General features: G+C 38.1%; 1 protein-coding gene across 1 annotated transcript in view; it reads left to right on the top strand.

The window, feature by feature from the left end:
• The window catches only part of MAOA (monoamine oxidase A), an 83,374-nt gene that overhangs the window by 2,003 nt on the left and 57,702 nt on the right, over positions 1 to 23,669 (top strand). The window contains exon 2 of the mRNA XM_007991453.3: positions 19,046 to 19,140. Coding sequence (XP_007989644.1) covers positions 19,046 to 19,140 — 95 coding nt within the window. The remainder of the gene's footprint in view (positions 1 to 19,045; positions 19,141 to 23,669) is intronic.

Below are 23,669 nucleotides of genomic sequence, written 5' to 3'. Positions count from 1 at the left end.
CAGAGGTGAAATCACCATGTAGCTGATAAACTTTATGCTTTATGGCCTTATAACTGTAGGTCTCTTTGGTTCTCATTCTAAATAAATAACCAGTTTCATACTCAGTCCTGTATTTGCAATTTTGCTTTCTTATTTCTTAGAGAGGTTACCCAAGTTATATAAGTTGTAGGTCCCACAAAACCTGAATCTGTCCATGGTCACTCTTAACTATTAATTTATTTCCATTTAGGGCGTTTCTTACACAGTAGTTCACACCCCTATTCCAGAGGCCAGCTTCAGTGACACTGGAAAAAGCACTTGGCTTCCTCTAATGTCATCTCCATCAGTCAGATCTGAGTGATTTTAATACTCAGACTGACCAGAAACATTGCTTTCTATCTGTGGTACCTTCCCAGATGGTTCACAACTGAAATGAAAGTAGTTGCCAAGTGTGGCTCATGTTAGATCCTGGACATCAATTGAGTGTTTCATGAGCCGGTGAGAAGCATCACTTCCCAAGCATTCTTGTGAATTCAGAAACATACCATTTTTAATGTGTGCTTGGCAGTATCCCATGAATTACTTAATAGTCCCTGTGGCAGTTTTATATGCTTTTGGATGTTCTTTACAACTTTTGTTAGGACTTGCATGCTTTGATAGGTTACCCACACATTCATAATACATCACCAATCCATAGCATCAGCAGTGTTATTTCTATTATATAGCTCCTAGAAGAGTACATATTCTAAGTGACATTACTCAGAATTGATCCATATTAGCAACATCATTTTTTAATCTCTCTACACAGAGAATAACAGCATCTTGATGTATCTCCTTTTTTTGTCATTATAAAACATAAAATAGACTATGTTTTACAACCACAAACTCTTTTTATCTGCCTAACCACCAATTAAATAATTATATATAGTATGTTAATAGTTGAGAGGGGAAATAACACTGCCGATTTGTTGGTCTAGTGATATCTTTAAAATGCTCTGGTCCTTAACCATTCATCATCTATCACCATTTCCTTTTTGAAACTCCTTTCATGTTTTCTGCGATGCTATTGGATCCTGAATTTTTATCCCATACCGAGTGCTGCTTTTCCATCGCTTTCATTGTGCTCATATTCTTGCAAGCATCTGGTTTTGAAAGGTTCCACTGTTCATCACTTTGGGGTTCTTAGGTACTCTCTCCCTCTCTTTCTCATTCTAGAACTTCAGCTGTCCCTTATCTGTAGAAAACTCTCAAATCTCTCATTTGAATCCTCTTCTTTCCCTGAACTGTCCCATAGTTTATCTGCTCCTGGGTATTTCACGATTGAACACTTCAGGTTCAACATGTACCATAGCTACTGTGCTAGCCAGTCCAACTTCTTTTCCTCAGTTCCTTGACTCTGTTCTTAGCACTACCATCCCTTCTATAATTTTTGACATAATCTTTTGTTTTATCTTCTGCACCCTTTTAGCAGATCCTTCTCACTCTTCTTTGGGGCTTCTCTCTTCTCCTTTCTCTATGATGACCTCCCTCCCCCCATCACCAGGACAGACTGTTTTTGAAAAAAATTTTTGTATAAATGTAAGGGATACACCTGCAATTTTGTTACATGGATAGATTGCGTAGTGGTGAAGTCTGGGCTTTTAGTATATTCATAATGTGAATAATGTACATTGTACCCATTAGGTAATTTCTCATCATCCACCTTCCTCCTGCCCCCACACCCTTCCAGTCACCAATGTCTGTTATTCCATACCTCTATGTCTGTGTGTGCACATTATATAGCTCCCACTTGTAAGTGAGAACATATGGTATTTGACTTTCTTTTTCTGAGTTGTTTCACTTAAGATAATGGCCTCCAGGTTCCATCAATGTTATTGCAAAAGCTCTTGACCCCTGAAGCTACCTGGTTATGACCCCCTTCCCAGTGGCCACCCTTTACAATAATGTCTCTCCCTTTATGTCCATCCTGCATGCAGTGTTCTCCCAGACTTGATTTTTCTTCAACACTTCTTTCATCACCTTGCGCCTCTGCTCAGGGCCTTTAGTGCTCTCCTATCAGCAGTCTCTCAAACACCTCCCTACCGCGCCCCGCATCGTGACAAGTAGCATTTCCTACTATTTTCCAACATGGGTTTGAGCTTTAGTCTCACTGCCTCGTGTCCTCAGGCTGCACTACCTTTATTTTGTCCCTGCATTCCTTTTCTGTTTTGATCTTAACATGGAAGTGCTTTTCTCTTACATTTATATTCTATCTATCCTTCAACACTTGGCTGAAGATCCTTTCCTTGATCACTCTGGCTCCCATTGATTTTTCTCTCCTCTTGTAGAGCTTGTAATCTGTACTTAACAAACAATTTACACTTGTTTTCTTTTTTTTTTTTTTTTTTGAGACGGAGTCTTGCTCTGTCGCCCGGGCTGGAGTGCAGTGGCCGGATCTCAGCTCACTGCAAGCTCCGCCTCCCGGGTTTACGCCATTCTCCTGCCTCAGCCTCCCGAGTAGCGGGGACTACAGGCGCCCGCCACCTCGCCCGGCTAGTTTTTTGTGTTTTTAGTAGAGACGGGGTTTCACTGTGTTAGCCAGGATGGTCTCGATCTCCTGACCTCGTGATCCGCCCGTCTCGGCCTCCCAAAGTGCTGGGATTACAGGCTTGAGCCACCGCGCCCGGCCTGTTTTCTATCTCTTATTTCATGATTTGATTTTAAGGATAATGGCTCAGTCACTGAATTCAGGTGCTAGTTCTTACTCATGAGCTGCCACAGATATAATAAATGACAGAAAACTAGCGGTGGAAGATTTTAAAATGTGCCCTCAACTGAGAATTTCTGAAATGGCTCTCTTTAGTAGAGAAAAAAAGGAAACAAGAAAAAAGCCCACCTCCAGGGGACAATGTATACTTCCTTCATGAGTCTGTTTGGAATTTGAGTCTTTGGGTCAAAGGGGTTTTAAAAGGCAATCTAGTCTAATCACCTAAGATTTTAATCTTCTTGACAGCACCTCTCTGGTGATTAGGGCCAGACGGCTGTAGCTTTGAACGCATTTAAGGACAGGAAATGCTCGATCTCTCAAAGCAACTCGTTACAGGTAGAGGTAGCTCTGGCTCCTGGTCTTGTTTAAGCATTTCAGGAACCTCTACCCACATACTAAGCAGGGACCAGATCATGGGGAAAGAAAGAGGTATATAAAGATGAGTAAGTAGCATCCCTGTATATAAGGTACTTCTGTCTTCTGGAAGAAGTAATCAAGTGGGCGAATAATTGACATGAATACAGTGAGATAATAATTGATAGGAATATAGTGAGATAAATATCAATGCAGTGAGATAAATATTAATGTTATAAATATGAACAAAGTGCAGGAATCTTGAGAGATAAGTAGAATTTTAACAGGTAGAAATAAGAGGATGGAAAAAAAGACATACCATACAGGAGATACTAGAGGAATACAGATACAGTCATGAGAGTAAGCCAGACATGAGCAGTGCTTAATTTCCCAATGGCGAGAGTTCCAGGGAATGACAGTAGTTGTTTCCTATGCCTCTAGGGATGTGATCCTGGTAGCTATTGAGATGACCCCAGTGTGCCACGTCTGCCCATGATTTTTGTTCCTGTGTGAGCTGTGAATGGTTAGCGATTGCACAGTGAAAATGCCTTAGTCATAACGCAGGATTGTCCTGGGTGAATACAGTGTTTCTTCATTTTTTTTTTAATGCAATTAAATTCCAAGTGTCATGTAGAAAGACCTCTTCATGTCCAAATAGTGTTTAAGCAATAGAATTCCTCTCTATTTTTGTCCATCAGCTGAACTCTGCTAAAAGAATTGAGAACACTAGCTGCCCAGAATTCAGTGCTGTATAAAATCAGCGGGAATGAATTTTTCTTATCATCTGAGAGACAGAAAAGCCATTTCGCAAGAAAAATGACTAATGTTCAGCGTTCCGATGACTGAGTCCACAACATACCACAATTTCCCTTTTTGCTGAAATATATCACCCGTAAAAATTATTCTGCTGGGACCATTTTAGGCATTTTAACCCAGAACTTGGCAGCATGTACTGTGTGGTTTTGCAGTGATTAAGAAAAGCTTCCATTTAAGAAATGCCACTTATTTTGGGTGCCTTAGTTATTTGAATACTCTGAGGTTCAATGTGAGCTGAGCATTAATTTTGTGCTGTTTAGGACACTTCTCTGCCCCTATTTTATATTTTATTTTTAGGATGTTTTTACTTCATAAACTTTTAAAATACTGAGCAAAGAACACAAGAATTACATTTATTTGTGCTCTGATTTTTTTTTTTTTTTTTGAAATCTTCATGGTTGAGGGAGCTTTTGGATTTATCTGGCATTTAATGGGAAATTTTAGCATTTAGTCAATACTAATTGATTTGAATTGTTACATAATCCTCAGCTATTGTGAAACATGTATTTAACAATAGATCTAGGTATAGCATAATTGCATACATTACAGAGACCAGTAATGGAGAAAAAGAAACATGGAACACTATTATTGGTGAATATTGGGTCACAATCTTTGTGTAGTTGTGGCATAGAAATATTTTAGCCTATGAAAAATCTTGCAGTATTTGCATTCGAGTGTACTCAGAAAGACTAAGGTTATATTCTAGTTTTATATTACATATAGGGTGCCCAGCCCTGTGATTTAGAGTGTAGACACCTGATAAATAGTTGTTAAGGAATATACTTGTATGTATGAGATGTATAGATTTCATAATGATAGGTGTTTTTTTTTTTTCATTTTAATTTTGAGTAATTAGAACTTCAGAAATTGAATCAAAACATTTTCTAAATGTTGTGAGCATTTGAGACAAATTGATTGTTGGGACTGTTTCTCCTCCTTTATCATGACAAATATTTTATATTTTTATCAACAATTTGTATTTTCCTTCAAACAATCTATTTCTTGTGTTGCCATCTATCATTGTGTATTAGGGAAATTGAAAGTCTTTGAACTGTGGTTTTGTCATCCAAGAAGTTGGATTAAGTTATATGTGATGTATCTTCTGGTATGGATTTTTAGTAATTAGTCAATTTCATGAAGATCCGTCTCTTTAGTTTTCTTTCTTGGACCCTCCTCAACGTTTTTTTCTTCTATGCTTTATTCTGGGAAGAGTTTGCATTATCTCTCATACTGACATTCTTCACAAACTTAAATCAGGGCCTGGGTCTCTCCACAGGTGCTCATTCACACTTGCCCCATGGCTTCTCTGAGACTTCTTGAAAAACCCTTTTCTAGTTGTTGCTAGGCCAAAGTAAACAAAGCACACTCATTCACAGTATTTAATTGATTGATCAGATAAAAGTGTTAAGAACATAAAAAACAGATGATAAACTTTAAGAGTCGAAGTAATTATATATTAACCATGTCCAAGGGCTATAGAATAGTGGCCTATAAGAGCCCAAAGGGACTGAAACAGAGGCTCAGAGGGATCAAGGGAATTACCAAATGCCACAAAATTCTTAGCTGTATAACTTGTCCTTGGATGCATAAAATACTGACTTCCAAGACAGTGCTCTTTCTGTACCTCACCTCACTGGACTTGCTTTGTCAGCTTATCCATAGATCTGCAGTAAACCTTACTATTGCTTTACTTTGAAGGTTGATGCTCTAAAGCATAGTGACTACTGCTTGACAGAAATTTATATAAGATATCACAGGGAATGTTATTGCTTTCTGAACATTTAAATTTAAAAATATGAGGCACCCTATTAGGTAAAATGACTTTCACATGACAAATCTATTTCCTTTTTGGAAAGTCCATTCCTAGTGCATTTAGGATATGTAGAGATTGTTGGGATAGTTTAGATCAGTGATTCTTGACCTTTTGGACCAAATGTCTCTTGGAAAATCTGATGAAAGCTATTGGACCTTTTCACCAAAAAAAAGCATATTTTTACACATAGATGTTTTTCTCCCCTGCACCAGGCCAGTGTTCTGGAAACCTCTTCTGTGTCACTGTCCTAGTAGTGTAATTATTTTTAGCTGATACTGAGGCTTCATGAAAGTGGTGAAAAATATTTCAGAGGATTCATTACATCATTAGACAGTTACTAGTAATGAAATTTTAAATAGACCATGATGAAGAGTCAAAACATTCAGGCTGGAAACGAAGGCACCTACATTTGCTATATTAGGTCCATGATAACTAGAGAAGCGAACTTGACATGTTTTGAAAAGAAAGAATTTGGGAGAAAACATTGGTGAAGGAAATGGAAGGCTGTGGTGATTAAGATGATTTCTTTTAGTAGTTTTCAAAGATTGTTTATTTAAAGTATCATTAGCCCATCGTCTATTCAGTGACTTGTGTGAGGAATAGACTCTATGTAACCTCTGTGTCACAGGGGTTACAGCAATGAGCCTGAAATGCTCTTCATACCTGAAATTGGTTCAGAGGTCCAATGTCAGCACAGAGAAGGGAGGAGTTAATTCCACCTGGAGAAAGTGACAAGGAAAGGATTTCATGGAGGAAGTAATACTCGACAGAAGTGTCATAGATTTTGGATAAATTCTGAAATGTAATGAAGATGACCTTTAAGGTGACCATTTCCAGATTAAATGAGTTAGCTTGGAACTGTGGCCTAAGTTGAAGACCATTTTCTTGCTTGTATGTGTCTATTCATTCATTCAGTAAATATTTGTCAATTGTGCATCACTATATGCCTTGGGTAAAATTTGTGGGGTTTGCTCTCTGCTTTTCTGCTTTGGGCATATTGCCTCAAAAATGAAATGCCTCTTCGAAAATCTGATGAAATCTGATTGCCTCAAAAATGAGGCAATATGAGTTGATATTTGACTATACTTTTTATTGTCCTTGGAGTGTTCAGTCCAAGAGTCCAAATATGCAGTTATGTAAGAATTCTGTTGGCCAGAGACCACTTCACTGAATAATAATTAACTTAATATATCATGCAGTGCACTCTGTATAATTCCTAGGTGATGATGAATATCAAAGTTGAAGAAAGATGTCACTTTCAGGAATAAAGAGAAAGAACTAGGCAGGCATCAGAGTGTATACCATAGCTACACTAAAACCTTGCCCCGACATGCTCAGCTTGTGCTCTAGGCATTGTTCACCTAGGACCTTGCCTTTGGGAGTTTATTATGCTATTTGAACAATCAATCTTATAAGAGATTAAACAAGCTTTCCTAAAGTGTGTTTTCAGGTATATATTTTTTTAAAAAGCAGAGGGTGGATAAATGCTGAGTTAAATGGGTCTTTTTGCTGCAGGACTTCTCAGGACCATATGCCAGTGTGCACCAGGCATTTCCCAGAAGGAGAAACAGTATATGGTGTTCCAACTTCCATGAACATTGATTCTTCTCCCCAGAGCATCTTTCTTGAGGACTCATGTTCCATAAAACATTTAGGGAACTACAGCCCATGCTAGCGTGCAGAGTCCAAGGACAGCAATATGGAGTGTCCCTGGTGTATTTTAAGTTTCAGTGAAAGAATGGGGCAAATAACAAATTAAGGGGTAATTGCATTCCCTAACTTGGGTGAGATCCTTTTATCTAAAGTGAAGATGAATGCTGAACAATAATCAAATAAATTAGGACTGTCTAGACAACCAGTCTGTTGAATTCAGGGCAAATTGAAGTTAATTGTTAGCTTTCATCTGTTTATTACTTGAGACAGCCCTATCTTTTTTAGTCTATCAAAGGGATTATAAGATTTGGCCTTTCCAAAAGCAGAGAATTATGTATCTGAAAGGAAGTACAAAATGCAGATGGGCGTAGGTATAGATTAGATAGATAGATAGATAGATAGGAATGGTTTTATGTATCAAGGGCAAGTTTGCGTGTACATTGATATTCTCTGTTGTCTTCTGCCAAAAAGCACAATGCTGGTTCAAAGATCAGAAAATGTGCTAGCAGTATTTAGAATCTGCTGACTTACTTAGGCATAAAGGTTAAAATGACATGGCACCCTATCCTTGTCAATGTTTCTTAATTGCTTTAAATAAATATAATCTAGGTAGCATTAGAAACTTCCCTGTTGCCCTCATCCACATAAGCATGATTTTGTTTTCTTAGTATATGGTTCTTCTATTCATTCCAACAAGCATTTGGGCACCGCAACATGCAGGCTCCATCCTAGTGATGCAAAGATTTATAACACATTTCTGTTTTTTCATAACACACGTTTAGCTCATTTATGCATCTCAAGATTAATGCATCTAAAACAAGACACTTGATATTTCCCCATAACTCTTCTTCTCCTGGCTGTTTCCAACTTAATAAATGGTAACACCATTTAACCAGTTGCTCAGGTTAAAAAGCTTGGATCCATTCTCGGTTCCTCTCTTTTTGTCATACACCACATCCATTCCAGCAGCAAATTCTATTGGCTGTAGCCTCAAAATATGTTCCGTATCTCACGGCTTCCCACAACAACTGCAACCACAGTTATCCCCACCCAAGCCATTGTGGTCTTTTGCCTTTGTCCAAGCCACCATGATCTCTTGGCCAGAGATATCTGCCTCTTTACTAGTCTCTGTACTTCCTTCCTCTTTTGCCCCACTACAGTCTGCTTTCCTCACAGAAACCAGGATGATCTTTTAATAAGTTAAAATAAGATGAATCACTCCCCTACTTATAAGCCTCCAGTAGCCCCTATTATACTTAGACCAAAACCTAGAGTCTTGCTATGGTCTACAAGACACTCTGTCACTTAGTCTCTTCTTACTTTTCCAGTCTCATCTTCTCCTCACTAATTTCCCTTTGGCTGTGCCAGCCTTATTGTTCTTTGAGCACATCAGCCTTTTTCCTGTCTTCCCCAGATACTTGCATAGCTCACTTCCTTACTTCATTAAGATCTCTGCTTTAATGTCACCTCTCAGATGCATTCACTGATGACCCTGTGTAAAAGTGCACTCCCCACCTCCATGGCTCACTCTCCCCTTACTCTGCTTCGTTTATCTTCATAGCACTTAATATTTCCTTAATAGTTCATAATCACTTACTATTTATTCCTTTATTTGTTTTTTTCCCCATAAAAATGTAAGCTTCATGAGGACTTAGTTATATTCACCTGTATCACAGCCCCTGGGATGATGCCCGGGACTCAGTAAGAGTGCAATATTATTTTATGGGTGAATAGATGAAGGAATGAATTTAGCTAGGTTTATGATACTTGTGAAGGGGTAAGTATATGTACTTGCAGAAATATTCCATTGTTATCCATGCCTTAGATGCTTCTCATGAAGACAGCCCACATTTCATATATCTGTAGGCTGTATTTGAAACATTTTAAGGGGAAAAATAATTTGAGGTAGAAAAAAATTCTTAATGTTTGTGTGTGCTAGTTTTCTCTTTGCAAACACAGTGATGCTCTACAGGAAACATATATGTGCAGTACATTCAAGTGAGTGTATATTGAAAGATGACTCTTCATTCCACTTCAACCCCAAGCACTATACCCCAAAAGTAACTGCTATGATAGTTTATTGTGTATCCTTTCAGATATTTACTGTGCAAGTATGAAGTATATACATTTTTTGTTATTCTACAATGGGCCTATACTATATACAGGGAATCTCAACTTTGCTTATTTCACCTTATTTATTTCAAAGAACTTTCATTCATTTTAATAGCTGTATAGTATTTCAAAGAATGCCTCTACCACATCCTTGTATGTAGCTCTTGAAGCACATGGGTAAGTTTATGTAAGAGAGCTTATTAGGGTTGTAATTGCTGGATCAAAGGGAGGTCCATTCATAGGTTTTGATAGCTAATGACAACAAGGTTGAATCACTTTACCACCAACAGTGTAAGACAGAGTCTGTTTTTCTGGATCCATGTCAATACTATGTTTTAACTATTTTCATTCTTAACCCAAGAAGCCAAAATGGTACTTTATTTTTATGTTTCTCCAGTTATGAGTGAGATTGAACACCTTTTCACTGAAAGGTATTTACATTTCTTCTGTAAAACTTTATGTTCACATTTTTTTTTCTTTTTAATTATTTTAAAAGCATGTCTGGTCATTTTTCTTATTGATTTGTGAGAACTTTTTATATTTTGAAGAAATGAATTCTTTGTTGAATGTTGCAAATATTTTCTTTTTATGGCATCTGGGTTTTGTGTCTTGCACAGAAAGCATTCTTTATTCCAAGAATATTATTTTAGAAAAATCTGCCCTACTTTATTCTAGTTTTTTCAGGTTTTTATGTTATGCATTTAAATCTTTCTTCTGAGTTTATTCTGAGTAAAGAGTTAGAGAGAGATTCTGCTTTACTTTTTTAATTTCCCCAAATCAGATGTCTCAACACAATATATTGACTAAACCAGGATTTACCTACTGATTTGTATAATTTAGGCTATTTCTAGACCATATGCTCTTATTTCTCTGTCTCTCTGATCTTGTACCAGCACAACTCTTTTTACTGTAGCTTTGCCATACATTTAATGAAAAGTTGAGCTAGTTATAATGCTTTTTCAGGAATTTCCTGGCAAGCTGGCCATGCTATTTTTCCATGTGATTTTTCACCTGGACAGGTCTAGAAATGAATATATAAAGAAAAAGTTACTAATATTTTAATTGAGATTTCGTTACATTTGTAAATTTATTTGGAGGAATTAAGGTCTTTATAATACTGTTTCCTTTTATCCAAAAATAAAAACTATTTTTTTCTGTTGAAATCTTCTATTGTGTCTTTTGGTGATTTTAAAGGTATTTTTCAGGTAGATTTTTCAGAGCTCTTGTTGAGTTCATGTTGCTCTAAGAAGCGAGCTTATTTTTTCCCATCATATTCCAATTCATTGTATACAGGGTAGATATTTATCTTTTAATATTAATTTTGGCTGGGCACAGTTGCTCACAGCTGTAATCCCAGCACTTTGGGAGACTGAGGCGGGCGGATCATGAGATCAGGAGTTCGAGACTAACCTGGGCAACATGGTGAAACCCCTTCTCTACTAAAAATACAAAGATTAGCTGGGCGTGGTGGTGTGCACCTGTAATCCCAGCTACATGGGAGGCTAAGGCAGGAGAATTGCTTAAACCCAGGAGGCAGAGGTTCAGTGAGCTGACACCGCATCACTGCACTCCAGCCTGGGTGAAAGAGCAAGACTCCATCTTGAAAAAAAAAAAAAATTTTTTTTAAACTAGACACCTTTTTCCTTGAATTTTCTTTTTGTTTTTCTTTCATTCATTTATTCATTCCTTCTTATCAATTTTCCAGGCTAAGTTTCCACTATCCATTCACTATGATAATTTTCTCTCTTCTCTAACTTTTATACCTCACTTCACCTTTATCTAATGGCATTGATTAGTACTTGCCCAATAATGTTAAATAAAATTGGTAATGGTGGCATTTCTACCTTGTTTCTGATTTTAATGCTACTGTTGTTTCACCATTAAGCATAGTGTTCAAGCCAATCACGCCAAAAGCTCTGGAAACTCTCCTAAATCGCTCCAGGCAAGCTGGCTTAAGGACCTCCATAGCACCTTTTCTTTACCTTTATTGTAATCTGGAACACAATGAACTTGATAATGTGTTTATCTTACTGAACAATGTTGATGTGTTTATCTTACTGAACAATGTTGACAAATTCTGTGTACATCCTCAAAGAAATAACTTTCCACAGATCGCCCTTTGGGAAGTGCTGATTTAGAGAAATACATGATCAACAATACCAACCATAGCATAAAGGAGTTTAAGGATTGAGACAAAACCATGAGGCTTAGAAAAAAGGAGGTCATCAGTGACCTTAAGGATAATGGTGATGATGATAGCTCATACCAGTGGTACATTTACCAGGCATCAGTCACTTGGCTGCGTAATTATACATGTTACTTTGTTTAATCTTCATCTTACCCACCAAGGCAGAACAATTATTATCTCTGTTTTATAGCTGTGGCAACATGTTGAAGAAACTTTCTTAAGATTATCACACAGTAAATAACAAAATGTGATTGCAAATTTCACTCACTCTATAGCAGGAGCTCTTCCACATAATACTAGGAGAATCAATCCAGAGCCTGCCCCAGGAGTGTTTTGTTTGGCCAATTCATTATGGGATGTTTGTTTTGTTTTGTTTGTTTTGAAACTGTGAATGCCTTCAGTAGGCATACATACCATTGAATTTGTGAGTGTTTTTGAATTGCAGTCTCTGAAGTTTTATAAACTCTATTCATTCATTAATAAATTATTTCAACAAATATTTCCTGAGTGTCCACTGCATGCCAGGTACTATGCTAGGCTCTGGAGATACAGCAATAAGCAAAAATGAGCAAAGACCCGATTTTCATGTGGGCTTAATTAAATAACATACAAAAAATTGTGTGTGTGTGTGTATGTGTGTGTGTGTATGTATGTGTGTGTAGTGCCAGGTAGTAATGTGTACTAAGAAGAAAAATAAATCAGGGTAACAGGGACAGAGTGTTATATTGGACACGTGAATATATTGATTATCTGCATTGACGGTAGGGTCACTGGGCATTTTCTATGAGGAGTATACTACATTTCCAGGTTTATTCAAGTTAGGAAATGGAGACAGCTGATCATGTGTTGTAGAAAGAAATTCAGAAATCACATAGGAACTGAAAAGGGTGGCATGAGTCAAATTGAGGAATTTCTTACTTTTCTGTGATAGAATAATGTGAATATTCTTGAAGAAATAAGGTAAAGCAAGTGACCCAGGGAGAGGTGGAGAAGGCAGGGCTAAATGTGGAAGCTAGGTTCCAAAGTGACAGTATGCCTGAGATTTATGCCCTGGGAAGCAAAGGGATTATTTCCTCAAAGGCTTCATTGCATACATGAACTCCCAAGGCATGCTATGTGGGTAAAATCATCTCCTATACCAGTTCTCTGGGGACAGCAGCCATTTTGGGTTGTTGGAAGCATTGCAGAATTGGTGGTAATACAGTTTCTATGGGCAGTTGCTTTAAGAACTTGGAGCTTGGTTTGAGGTTGCCATGGTAACACCACTGCTGGCTGCATACAACATCTCACCCAGGCTCTCTTGATCTAATAACCAGGACCCACATTGCCTTGAACTCTCTCAAACAAGGTGTGCTTTCCCGACTAACTTTTTTTTTTTAAACCTCTCTGATAAATCCATTAACCTATTTTATTTTGGTTTCTGTAACTTGCAAATGACTGAGGAGAGAGAAATTAGGAGAGGAATTGTATTGTTTTAAACTCATCGTCCCTATTTAGAATACTTAATGCAAACTAATTAAAGATCTGCTTGTGCTATGATCTGCTATCTTCCTGTTTTCAAGTTTTTTGCATTGTGAAGTCTATCATATCTCCTTGTTTACACAATAAGGCCTTAACAAACTCTTTGTGAATATGGTTTCTCTGACCTCTCTACTCTCGCAGAAAACCACAGGATAGGCCGGGCGCGGTGGCTCACGCCTGTAACCCCCGCACTTTGGGAGGCCGAGGCGGGCCCATCACAAGGTCAGGAGATGGAGACCATCCTGGCTAACACGGTGAAACCCCGTCTCTACTAAAAATACAAAAAATTAGCCAGGCGTGGTGGTGGGCACCTGTAGTCCCAGCTCCTCAGGAGGCTGAGGCAGGAGAATGACGTGAACCTGGGAGGCGGAGCTTGCAGTGAACCGAGATGGCGCCACTGCACTCCAGCCTGGGCGACCAGAGAGAGACTCCATCTCGAAAAAAGAAAAAAAGAAAACCACAGGATACTCAGGAGTCTTGGGCTCTTTTCTTCCTAATGAGTTCTGTTTGCCATGGTTTGGGAGAGGAAGAGCTCTGAGTATAGGGGATGGTAGATTTTGTTAGTGTTCACTTAGACCTCTTCTCTCAAAAACATGGGTGAGAGAATCACACATTTTTGACACTAGGATACTTGAGAGTTTGGTCCAATGGTCTTTTACCAAGGTGGCCCCACATCTCCTACATCCCAATGAATATCATAAACACTTGCTGATTTAATGGACAATAATGTTAGCCTGAAATCACACTAGTAGTTTGAAACCCATGATGAGGGTGCATATACACCATGGAAATCTAAATGCTGTGAAAATCTAAATGCTGTGAAACAGTCCCCGCTTCCCACTACTGGACTGGTTGTTAATCATTTACTGGCATACTTGTATCAAACCCTTCCCTTAGGCGGGTGGGGAGTGGTGAGAAACAGGCTTCTTATCACTAGTTTCTATGTGGCCATTAAATGATGGAAAATGAAAGAAAGGGAGAGCTGTAATGCATAATGGTCTTCATTTTTGCTTAGTAATTTATATTACTTTGGAACAAGATGAAATAAAAGATTTAAGATGAGCTTTTTCTCTTTTCATAATAAAATGTGAAAAAATATTTGATTACAAAAGCTATCTTTATAGTAGCCACATTTTATTTGGTGACTTGCCTTCAGACTTAAGAATCTTTTCTAACAATTTTATCCCATTTACAAAAAAATGCTCAATAAATATTTCGAAAGATTAGGTCAAAAGCCCTTAAACTAGTCTGTAGGGTTGACAATTAAGATATCATTTTTTTTTTTTTCTGTAACTGATCATTGAATTTTGTAGTGCTGAGGGGAGGGTAGAATGCATAGTGAGTGACACACAAGTGTAAAAAAGAGTTGATTGTAATCTAAGACTTAGATTTTAAAGTAGGAATAATTTTTAGGTTTTGCCGTTCAAATCAGCAGATAGCCACAGCTATTACATTACAAAAGATTTCTGAGCTCCAAATATTTGCGTGTACTTTGACTTACTAAGCATTCAAAAATACTTTCCTAACAGCATCATACTTTTATTTTCATATTGTATATATTTTAACCTTTAAATTTTCATGGAAATTTCTTAACAAGGTCTTCTTCCCGGTAAACACGCAAACTGAAACATTAGCACCCTTTTATTCAGCATCTTAGAAGAAATATGCTTAATATAGTAGATTTTCCTAAATAACTTAAACCTTCACCCTTCAAATTCTAAGACCTTTTAGAAACTATTTCTCTGAAATCCTTTTTAAATATTTTAAACATATTTCTCATTTCTTAAACTAAGAGTTTAAACTTTCCTTGCTGTTATAGTGCTAATCGTTCTTCTGCCATGTAGAAACTACTTTCACCAGCTTTTAAATTTTATTTAGTTTTATCCTTAAATGCCAAACTGCAAAATGACCTTTGTCACTGGTGTGGTCATTGTATTCGCTCAGACAGCCCTGCTCCCCCCTCCCCTTTTAGTTTCCTGAGTAGTGTTTATTTATTATGGGCACTGAAACCCACGCATAAAACTTGTTTGGAGTTACATACTAGATTCGATTTTATTAAGACTCTAAGTGAGGGTGTGAGAAGTAAAATCCTTCGCTTTTCAGAAGACTTTGTTGTGGTCATATCAGGCACTTGGAATATGGAGATAATGAAATCTACTCTAAGGGATGGTTGTGAGAGGCAACAAGGAAAGGCATATGAAATGGATCTGTTTGGATGCCACCAAGCGGTCCCTTTATGCGCACAACTGCTGCAGGCCCCACCACTGTTGTTCAACGTTCCCCACCGCTCCATCCCCTTAGGCAGTGTGGGGAGAGCCAGTTTCTCCTCCTTAGAAGAGGAGCTGCCAGAGCAATTCTAGTAGACCCTTGGGTATATTTACCTAACTGGTTTGTAGTTAGGTTGATTAAAGGGAATGGGAAGAAATAAAAATTTTGCATCTGAGTTTCTCTGTTTTTAAATATGGAGTATTACTTTGAGCCTAAAAATGTTCATCACTTTCGACTTAGTCATCTCCCTTCTGGAACTTAACCCTAAAGAAATAATCAGACATAAGGAGAAAGATTTATGCATAAACTTTTTTTTCATCTCACCTTCATCCTGTTTTTACATTAGTCAGCACAAGAAGCCTTTGACTGTGTTCCAGAAAACATATTGCGCCAAGATTGGCAGACATTGGTTTGAGTTTATTTAACTGTCAGGGGATGGCTTTCTTTGTGAGCTGATTCCAAAAATTCATTACATACTTAAATCTTTGATGGGCATCAGCAGTGTAAGAGTCGTGTACTTGAAGGGCTCAAAATTGCACACAAACATTAGTAGATAGCAGTGCTGGTTATTATGGTTTAGACTTAATATCTTTTAAGATATTTTAGATCTTGTAGACCCAAACTCATCCTTGATTTGGCTATGTGTATTCTATGCCATTCTGTATATGAGTAAAATGCTGGGTTCTGTGAGAGCAGGCATCAAGATAGAACTAGCTGTCTAAGAGATTTATTGTGGGAAAAGCCCGTGAAGGATAAAGGGGAAGGAGAGCGTGAGTAGGGAATAAAAAACAAATAGGGTAGTCCTGTATAATTTCCTACAATTTGGATTTTGTTCATTTCATCCCAGTAGTATTAACATATTCCTCTGTCCCCTAAGTATCAGATACAGAGGGCTGATCACATTAGAATTTAATTTGTTCCTTCCTTTTCTCCCCTCTCCTCCCCTCCCCTCCCTCCCCTCCCTCCCCTCCCGTTCCCTCTCCTTCCCTTCATTCTTGCAAAACTACTTCATAGGTAATGGTGTGTGCTTCCATCAAGAGGCAGATAACATTTGTCTCATCTGTTTTTCTGTGTGTGTTAGCAACTTGATGATCATTATGCTAGATCCATTAACTCATTAGGGGTTGCAAAATGCTGACATTTGAATTATTTCTGTCTTCACTTACCAACTAGCATACTTTTATACAGAGAAACTTCCCCTCATTAGCTATTTGGTTGTTTTGAGGTTCAGCACAAATAGGAAAGGTAGGATGAATGCTAGATTTTTTCTTTTGCTTATCATTTTTCAAAATGATAAGTTCGTTCCTTAGCATTTTCCAAAGGTGGAAAATGAGAGTTTTTGTGTTTGTTTAGTATTATTATGAACTCATGGACTTAAGCCATTGTAGTTGTTATCTTTATTTGACACTCAAATTATTTCATCTTTGGCCAGTAGGAGTTTATATAGGTAGGCTCCTGAGTGTTTTTGACATAATCCTAGTAGTCTCTGACAGCCTCCTTGCTTTCTGGTATGATTTAATGTTCAGGCTCATCTTGTACATTTCCTGCCTCAGATCTCACTAGGTCACAAGCCATAGTTCATTGTAGTGAGAATTGATTTTTTAGAAACAACACTCTGGGTGTTGGGAGTGTTCATTGCTACTGGGTAGGTTACTTTTTCTAGACCTTTTCATTGTACAAAACTAAGGAAATTTTTTTTAAAGATAGAGTATATCAAGAGATCATACTTATAATTTCAATTTATATCTAGGACTACAGGGTTACTGCTTCATCTCATCATTTTTACATCTGAGTTTCTTTATCTCCATGCTAAAAAACCTGCTTCTCAACAACACAAGCCTGATTACTCACTTGTTTTATCACATACTACAAATGTGACAGCCTTGGGATCACAATGCTAATACTAGGGCTAGCTAAATTATTATAGAAAAAAATGTGAAGTTCTTTTTATCTTTAGGATATATACCATTAGAAATGAACTATCAAATCACCGGGTTTTAAAATCAGTTAGAATAGTTCCTCTCCTCAACCACTTGTATATGTATTTAGGTATTATTTGTATCACTTTACTAATCTTGTCTCTGGTGTCATTCTTATTTCCCTTACCCTAATATAATTAGCATTTTCTCCCTGTATTATGTTTGTCTCTGTAACAATGAGAAGTTTATGAGAAGTATAATGAGAAGTATAAAGTTAACTAGGAACTAAGAATTTGAAGTACAAAAATGAATGTAGATTTAAAAATAAGTGTATGCACAATATATTTCTTTATTCTGTGAGCTGAGAGGTCTTAGAAGCAATGACACCCCAGTAGCAATGAGCACACCTAGAACCCAGATCTTGGTTTCTAATACTGTTCTTCAGTAAAAGGGACCAAAGCTCATTGAAGAAATGTCTGATTCTAAGGCCATGGCAGAGAAAGATAAGATGAGTCTGGAGCATTGTGTAGTACTAGAAAGGAAGGAAATGCTCAAACACACACACACACAATGATAGGGGCATGTCAAAGGGGCATAGGAGCCAAGTAAAAGAACTCCCAATAACCATAGCTGGAAGAATTTGAGCAATGAAATAAATGACATAGTGTTGGATTATAATCCAAAGTATAAAACGAATATCTGCGAGTCCATATTGATATGATAATAAGTAAATGATTGAAGAAGTCAGTAAGTGAGGAGAAGAGACACATCTCCAGTGCAGAATTCCAAATAATTTATATAGATACTCCACTCTCAAAAAGCTGGAACATACTTTCCACTCCTTAAGTGTGGCCTTTCTTTCAGAGTATAGTATGTTAAGATAGGAAAAAGAATAACTATAGTGGAGAAACTTGACAAACACTACCTCAGCCAGGTGATCAGATCAAGGTCAACATCAGTGAGAAACCATGCTTGTAGCATGTACCCTTGATATAATGTTAATCTGCAACACTTTCTTAATTTTTCTGGTATTACTATGCTGGATTTAAAAAATATTTTATGTTTCCTGAAGGCTTTTAATTACAGCTGAAAACCTGTTCTCAGCTTTGTTTGAGCTGGTGAAAAAAGTATAAAGCATGGTTTCTACCTTATAGTAACTTAGAAACTAGTGAAGGAAACAAGATCTAGCAAGCCTGTAATCAAAATGTAAATCATAGGACATGATTATACAGGATTTTTAAGTTGAGAAAAGCAAAGCATAGTTATACTGAGACCTAGTGTAGCTAGAGAAAGTTTTGAAGAAAATAGTCTCTTCTGTTAATACTATCAGGATTTCTGGACGAGGGAAATGATAGGGATTGATTTAGAGGCTCAGAAATTCTCTAAATATATGATTATCACCAGAAAACAAGATACATATATTTTAAAACCATTACATTTTGTTTCTGTTGACCAACTGAAATGCAAGATGACTAAATTAGTTATTTTTGAATCCCTTATGATAGATAATAAAATTGGTGGCTCATTTAATCATAGTGTGGCCAGAATGTATTAGAAAGACAGCAACATCACTGGATTGTATATGATACCCTGCATTTATTTGATGTATAGACCTGGTTAAATCTTGGATTTTAAGCATTTGAATGTTACGTTGCTCTCTTTTGTTTTTCCTTTAGGACTATCTGCTGCCAAACTCTTGACTGAATATGGCGTTAGTGTTTTGGTTTTAGAAGCTCGGGACAGGGTTGGAGGAAGAACATATACCGTGAGGGTAAGTGATTCTAATACTTACATGTAATATAATATCTCACTCAAACTACAAGTGGCACCACTGAAAATCACAGGGCTAGAGGAGATCTCAAGAGTTCATGCAGTTAAGCCATTTGTCCTCCATAGTCCTAAAGTACTCCCATCAAATAAGCGTGCATTCTCTTTAACAAGTACACACTAAAGACTGACAGCTTCTGACTTTCAGTGGAGTGAATTCAACAAACATGAGCAAGTAACTTCAATACAGTGTCATAATTTCCATACTACAGACGTAAATGAAGTGTGTAGTGTCTCAGATGGAGTAATAGTTTGGCTGTACTGGAAGTGACTATACACCCACAATACACACAGACACACACACAGAGAGACACACGCACACACACACACACGCTTAGATTCCTTATTTATCCAATGACACACAACTTAATAGAAATGTAGTGGCAAAAAAACAAAAAAACCAAAAACAAACAAAAAAAGAAATGTGGTGGCCGTAGTAAGCAGGAACAAATGTAGCATATTTTTGCATAACTTTTCCCTTGGCCCTTGTTCCCTAAGAAGTATACTGCTGCCAGAGGTATTCCTGAGGTCACATCTGGCTAGATATAAGAAAGAAGCCCAGTTATTGCTACATCACTGCTTTTTTTATACTTGGGCTTACATCACCATTCTGGAAAAAATGCATGCTATTATTTACTACTATTAAGGGAATGGTTGCAGGTGGTTGACTCTGGGCGAAAGTATGTAGGGAGATAATGAAGACTGGGAAGGAAATAGGGGCAAAGATGGAAGTTTTTGCACATAAAAGTGGGGGAGAAAGGGAGAAGAGCCAGAGAGAAGTAGTAGAGGCAGAAGAGGAGGACCAGACTAGAGCAGCAATAGGTAGGTCAGCGGACGAAAGAGGAAGGGGTGCTCACCTGTCAACTGACACAGTATAAAGGCAAAACAAAACAAAAGAAAAAACCCCTCGCATTTGATAGTTAGAAGTTCATTAATTAATGAGCCCCTTTGCTAGAGTACACAAATAGAGTGTTAAAGACTGGAGATTGAGAGTAAAGACAAAACCAGACTGTTGAAGTGACTGGAAAGAGAGGAAGCATCTATCTAACTAGAAGATGCTTCAGTTAGACTAATAACAGAATGGCGTAAGCAATGCAAACATTTGATTACTTCACAGAAGTCTGGTGGTACATAGTCCAGGCTCTTGCTTTTTGCTCTTCTTTCTGCTCTCATATTCGTTTTTTTTTGTTTGTTTGTTTTTTTTTTTTTGAGACTGTTTTTCGCTCTTGTTGCCCAGGCTGGAGTGCTGTGGTGCAATCTCGGCTCACTGCAAACTCTGCCTCCCAGGTTCAAGTGATTCTCCTGTCTCAGCCTCCAGAGTAGCTGGGATTACAGGCACCCCCCACCACGCCAGCCAATTTTGTATTTTTAGTAGACACAGGGTTTCACCATACTGGCCAGGCTGGTTGGAAACTCCTGATCTCAGGCGATCCATTGGCCTTGAAGCCTCCCAAAGTGCTGGGATAACAGGCATGAGTCACCGCACCCAGCCCTGCTCTGATATTCTTTGCATGTAGGCTTATTGTATTGTGGTAACAAGATGGATGCTGAGATTCTAAGCATCAGGTTCTCATTCAAGGCTGAAAGGAGAGTGAAAGGGGGGCACCAGCCTTGTCTGCAACAAAGCTTTTCCTTCGCCAAAAGACCCCAGCAGACATTTGCTTTAGTCTCATTGGCTAGAGTTGGGTCACATGGCTACCCTCAGCTGTCAGGGATCCTGGGAAAGTAAGTATTTCGCAATAGTAGGCTGCATAATAGAAGCAGGCATGCGAGAGGAAATATCAATGGATATTGGAATAGCCTACAGACAACATTTGAATTAGGATTTCATAGCAGCGATTTCAGCCACATGGTGCCATGCTACCCTTCTGTCATTTGCTTCCTACCTTTTTGGATACAGGGATGTATCTAAGCCTATTTCTGCTTTGCTCAGCTCTAAGGGTGCTGTACAGCCTTGCTATGCAAAGTATCGTCTGTGGGTCAGTAGCCCCAGAATCAACTGGGATTTTGATAGAAATGTGGAATCTCAGGCTGTGTCTCAGAACTGCTGAATCTGGATCTGCATTTTGACAGCATCTCCAGGGGACACTACAGAAGTGCTACTCTGTGGCATTTGTTTGCTTGCTTGCCTTAAATTAATGCCAATCCAGATTAAATTTTCTGAGTGCTCCCTTAGATGTAGTCCACTGGGAAGCTATTGGTCTGGGAATGAGGAGACTGGGATTCTAGCCTCTGTACTGACTTGACATGATGTCTTGGATAAGTCCTATTAGCACTTTACATCTCAGTTCTCTCATCTGACTAATAAGATACAATCTAAATGTCCTTGGAGAAACTCCCTTCCATCTTCAAATTCTAATTGAAGGCAGAGTGTTATAGTGCAAACGAAGAGTTGCGTCTTCTGCCTGTATGCCTTTATTAGATATGATTCTTCTGTCATTTTCTGAAAAATATTCCTTCATTTTGGAGATAGTTATTAGGTTGTCCCTTAGCCCTATTTTTCTTATCTCTAAAACCTTTTGGTTATTAAACAGGAGCATCAGTCATGTTATGGATTTTCAGTTAAGAACAAGTTTCTTTGTATAAGGGAAATGAGAATTCTAACATACTTGTCCCCATCTGTGTTATAGGCCCCAATTACTTTGCCATGCTGTGTCATTTATATATGTCAGCACCACTCAGGAACCATTCTTGTCTATTCAGCATGATATTACACCCCCTTTAGGAATGTGAGAAAGGAATCTTTGAAATACTTGGTAATTAGGACTTAGCATTTATACTCCAAATGATGAGAAGGAGAAAAAGAGGGCTTTAAGAAACAGGCATGGAGGCTGGGCATGGTGGCTCACGCCTGTAATCCCAGCACTCTGGGAGGCCGAGGTGGGTGGATCACTTGAACTTGGGAGTTTGAGACCAGCCTGGGCAACATGGTGAAACCCCATCTCTACTAAAAATACAAAAAGTAGCCAGGTGCAGTGGTGTACACCTGTAGTCACAGCTACTTGGGAGGCTGAGGTAGGAGAATCACTTGAGCCCGAAAGGCAGAGGTTACAGTAAGCCAAGATTGCACCATTGTACTCCAGTCTGGGTGACAGTAGTGGAAACCCTGACTCAAAAAATTAAAAATTTTAAAAAAGGAAACAGGCATGAAAATTGTATTTAATAAGAAACTGAAGCAAATATATTTTTAAAAATTGCTTCTAATAACATAATCAATTAGGATAATTTTGGGAAGATGCCATAAAAGCTACTATGGATCTCTGAGTACCAGAATGTCAAATTTGGTATTACCTGGCAAGCTGTTCAGATGGGTTTTCCATTAGTTCAGAACTTCCCCGTTTTTCCTAATGTGATTCATCCATGATGCATTAGGTCAAATTAATAAAGTTGAAATGCCTGCAGGGCTGCCACAGGGTTGGTGTATTTGTTTGCCAATATTGTTGCATGTTTGTGACCTCTGCAAAGGCTGAGTAGTGAGATCTAAGTCAAGACCCCAAAGACTGAGGTGCAACATAGTAGAACACATTGTTACTGCTTCTAGTGTCTTCATGCTGAACTTCAGGCACCTCATTTAGAATGTTTTTACTTTGTAAAGAAACATTCTGCAAAATGCCTCACTCTTTTTACTGCTTCATTTAGGATTATTTGCTTTAAATATAGTGTCAGCGTTCTAAAGACATCATGTTTGGAAACTCCCAGGAGTCCTCTTGCTGTCTTTGTTAAAGCCCAGAAATTTATTGGAGTACTGATTCCAGTTTTGTTCTTTCTATCTTAAAATGGATGTTGGAGATCAGAAAAGGTTTGGAGGACAGCACTGATGGTTACTAAAAGAGAGAATAAACATTATATGAGGACACCTTAAAGAAGTCACAGAAACACTTCATTTCTGGTGTTATGGCAGAATGAAAACCCCAACTCCTCATTGAAATAAGTAAAATGCTGAATACGATATGCTGTGCTCATCTGACATGGAAGTTATAGAAATTTGTAGATCTCCTGGATGTTGCATAGACACCTCAAACATAACACATCCAACACTAGACTTCTGATCTTCCTCAAGGCCACTATTCCAGCCACCTTTCCCATGCTTTGAAAAAACTCGGAGTCATGCTCAACATTACCAGACCCTCATTTATTTTGTCAGGAAATTCTGTTGGCCCTGCCTTCAAAACATATCCAGAATTCAATGCTTCCCACCACTTCCACTGCTATCCCCTGGTGGGAGCCACCATTATCTCTAGGTCAGATTACTGCAATAGGCTCCTGATTTCCCTGCTTTTACTCCTGCCCCCTACATTCTGTTCTTTCGTAGTGCATCAGTGAGAGTGAGCCTTTCAAATGTAAGTCAGATTTTAGCATTTCCCTGCTCAAGACCTTCCAAAGGCCCCCCCCTTCTCACTGACAGTCAAAACCTATGTCCTTACAATGTCCTGGGAGGCTTTAAGTGACCTGCTCTGCCAATAACCTCTGTAA

Source organism: Chlorocebus sabaeus, chromosome X, assembly GCF_047675955.1.
Source record: "Chlorocebus sabaeus isolate Y175 chromosome X, mChlSab1.0.hap1, whole genome shotgun sequence".
Lineage (NCBI taxonomy): Eukaryota > Metazoa > Chordata > Mammalia > Primates > Cercopithecidae > Chlorocebus > Chlorocebus sabaeus.
The sequence above is the reverse complement of the archived record's forward strand: the minus strand, read 5'-3'. Positions and strand labels throughout refer to the sequence as shown.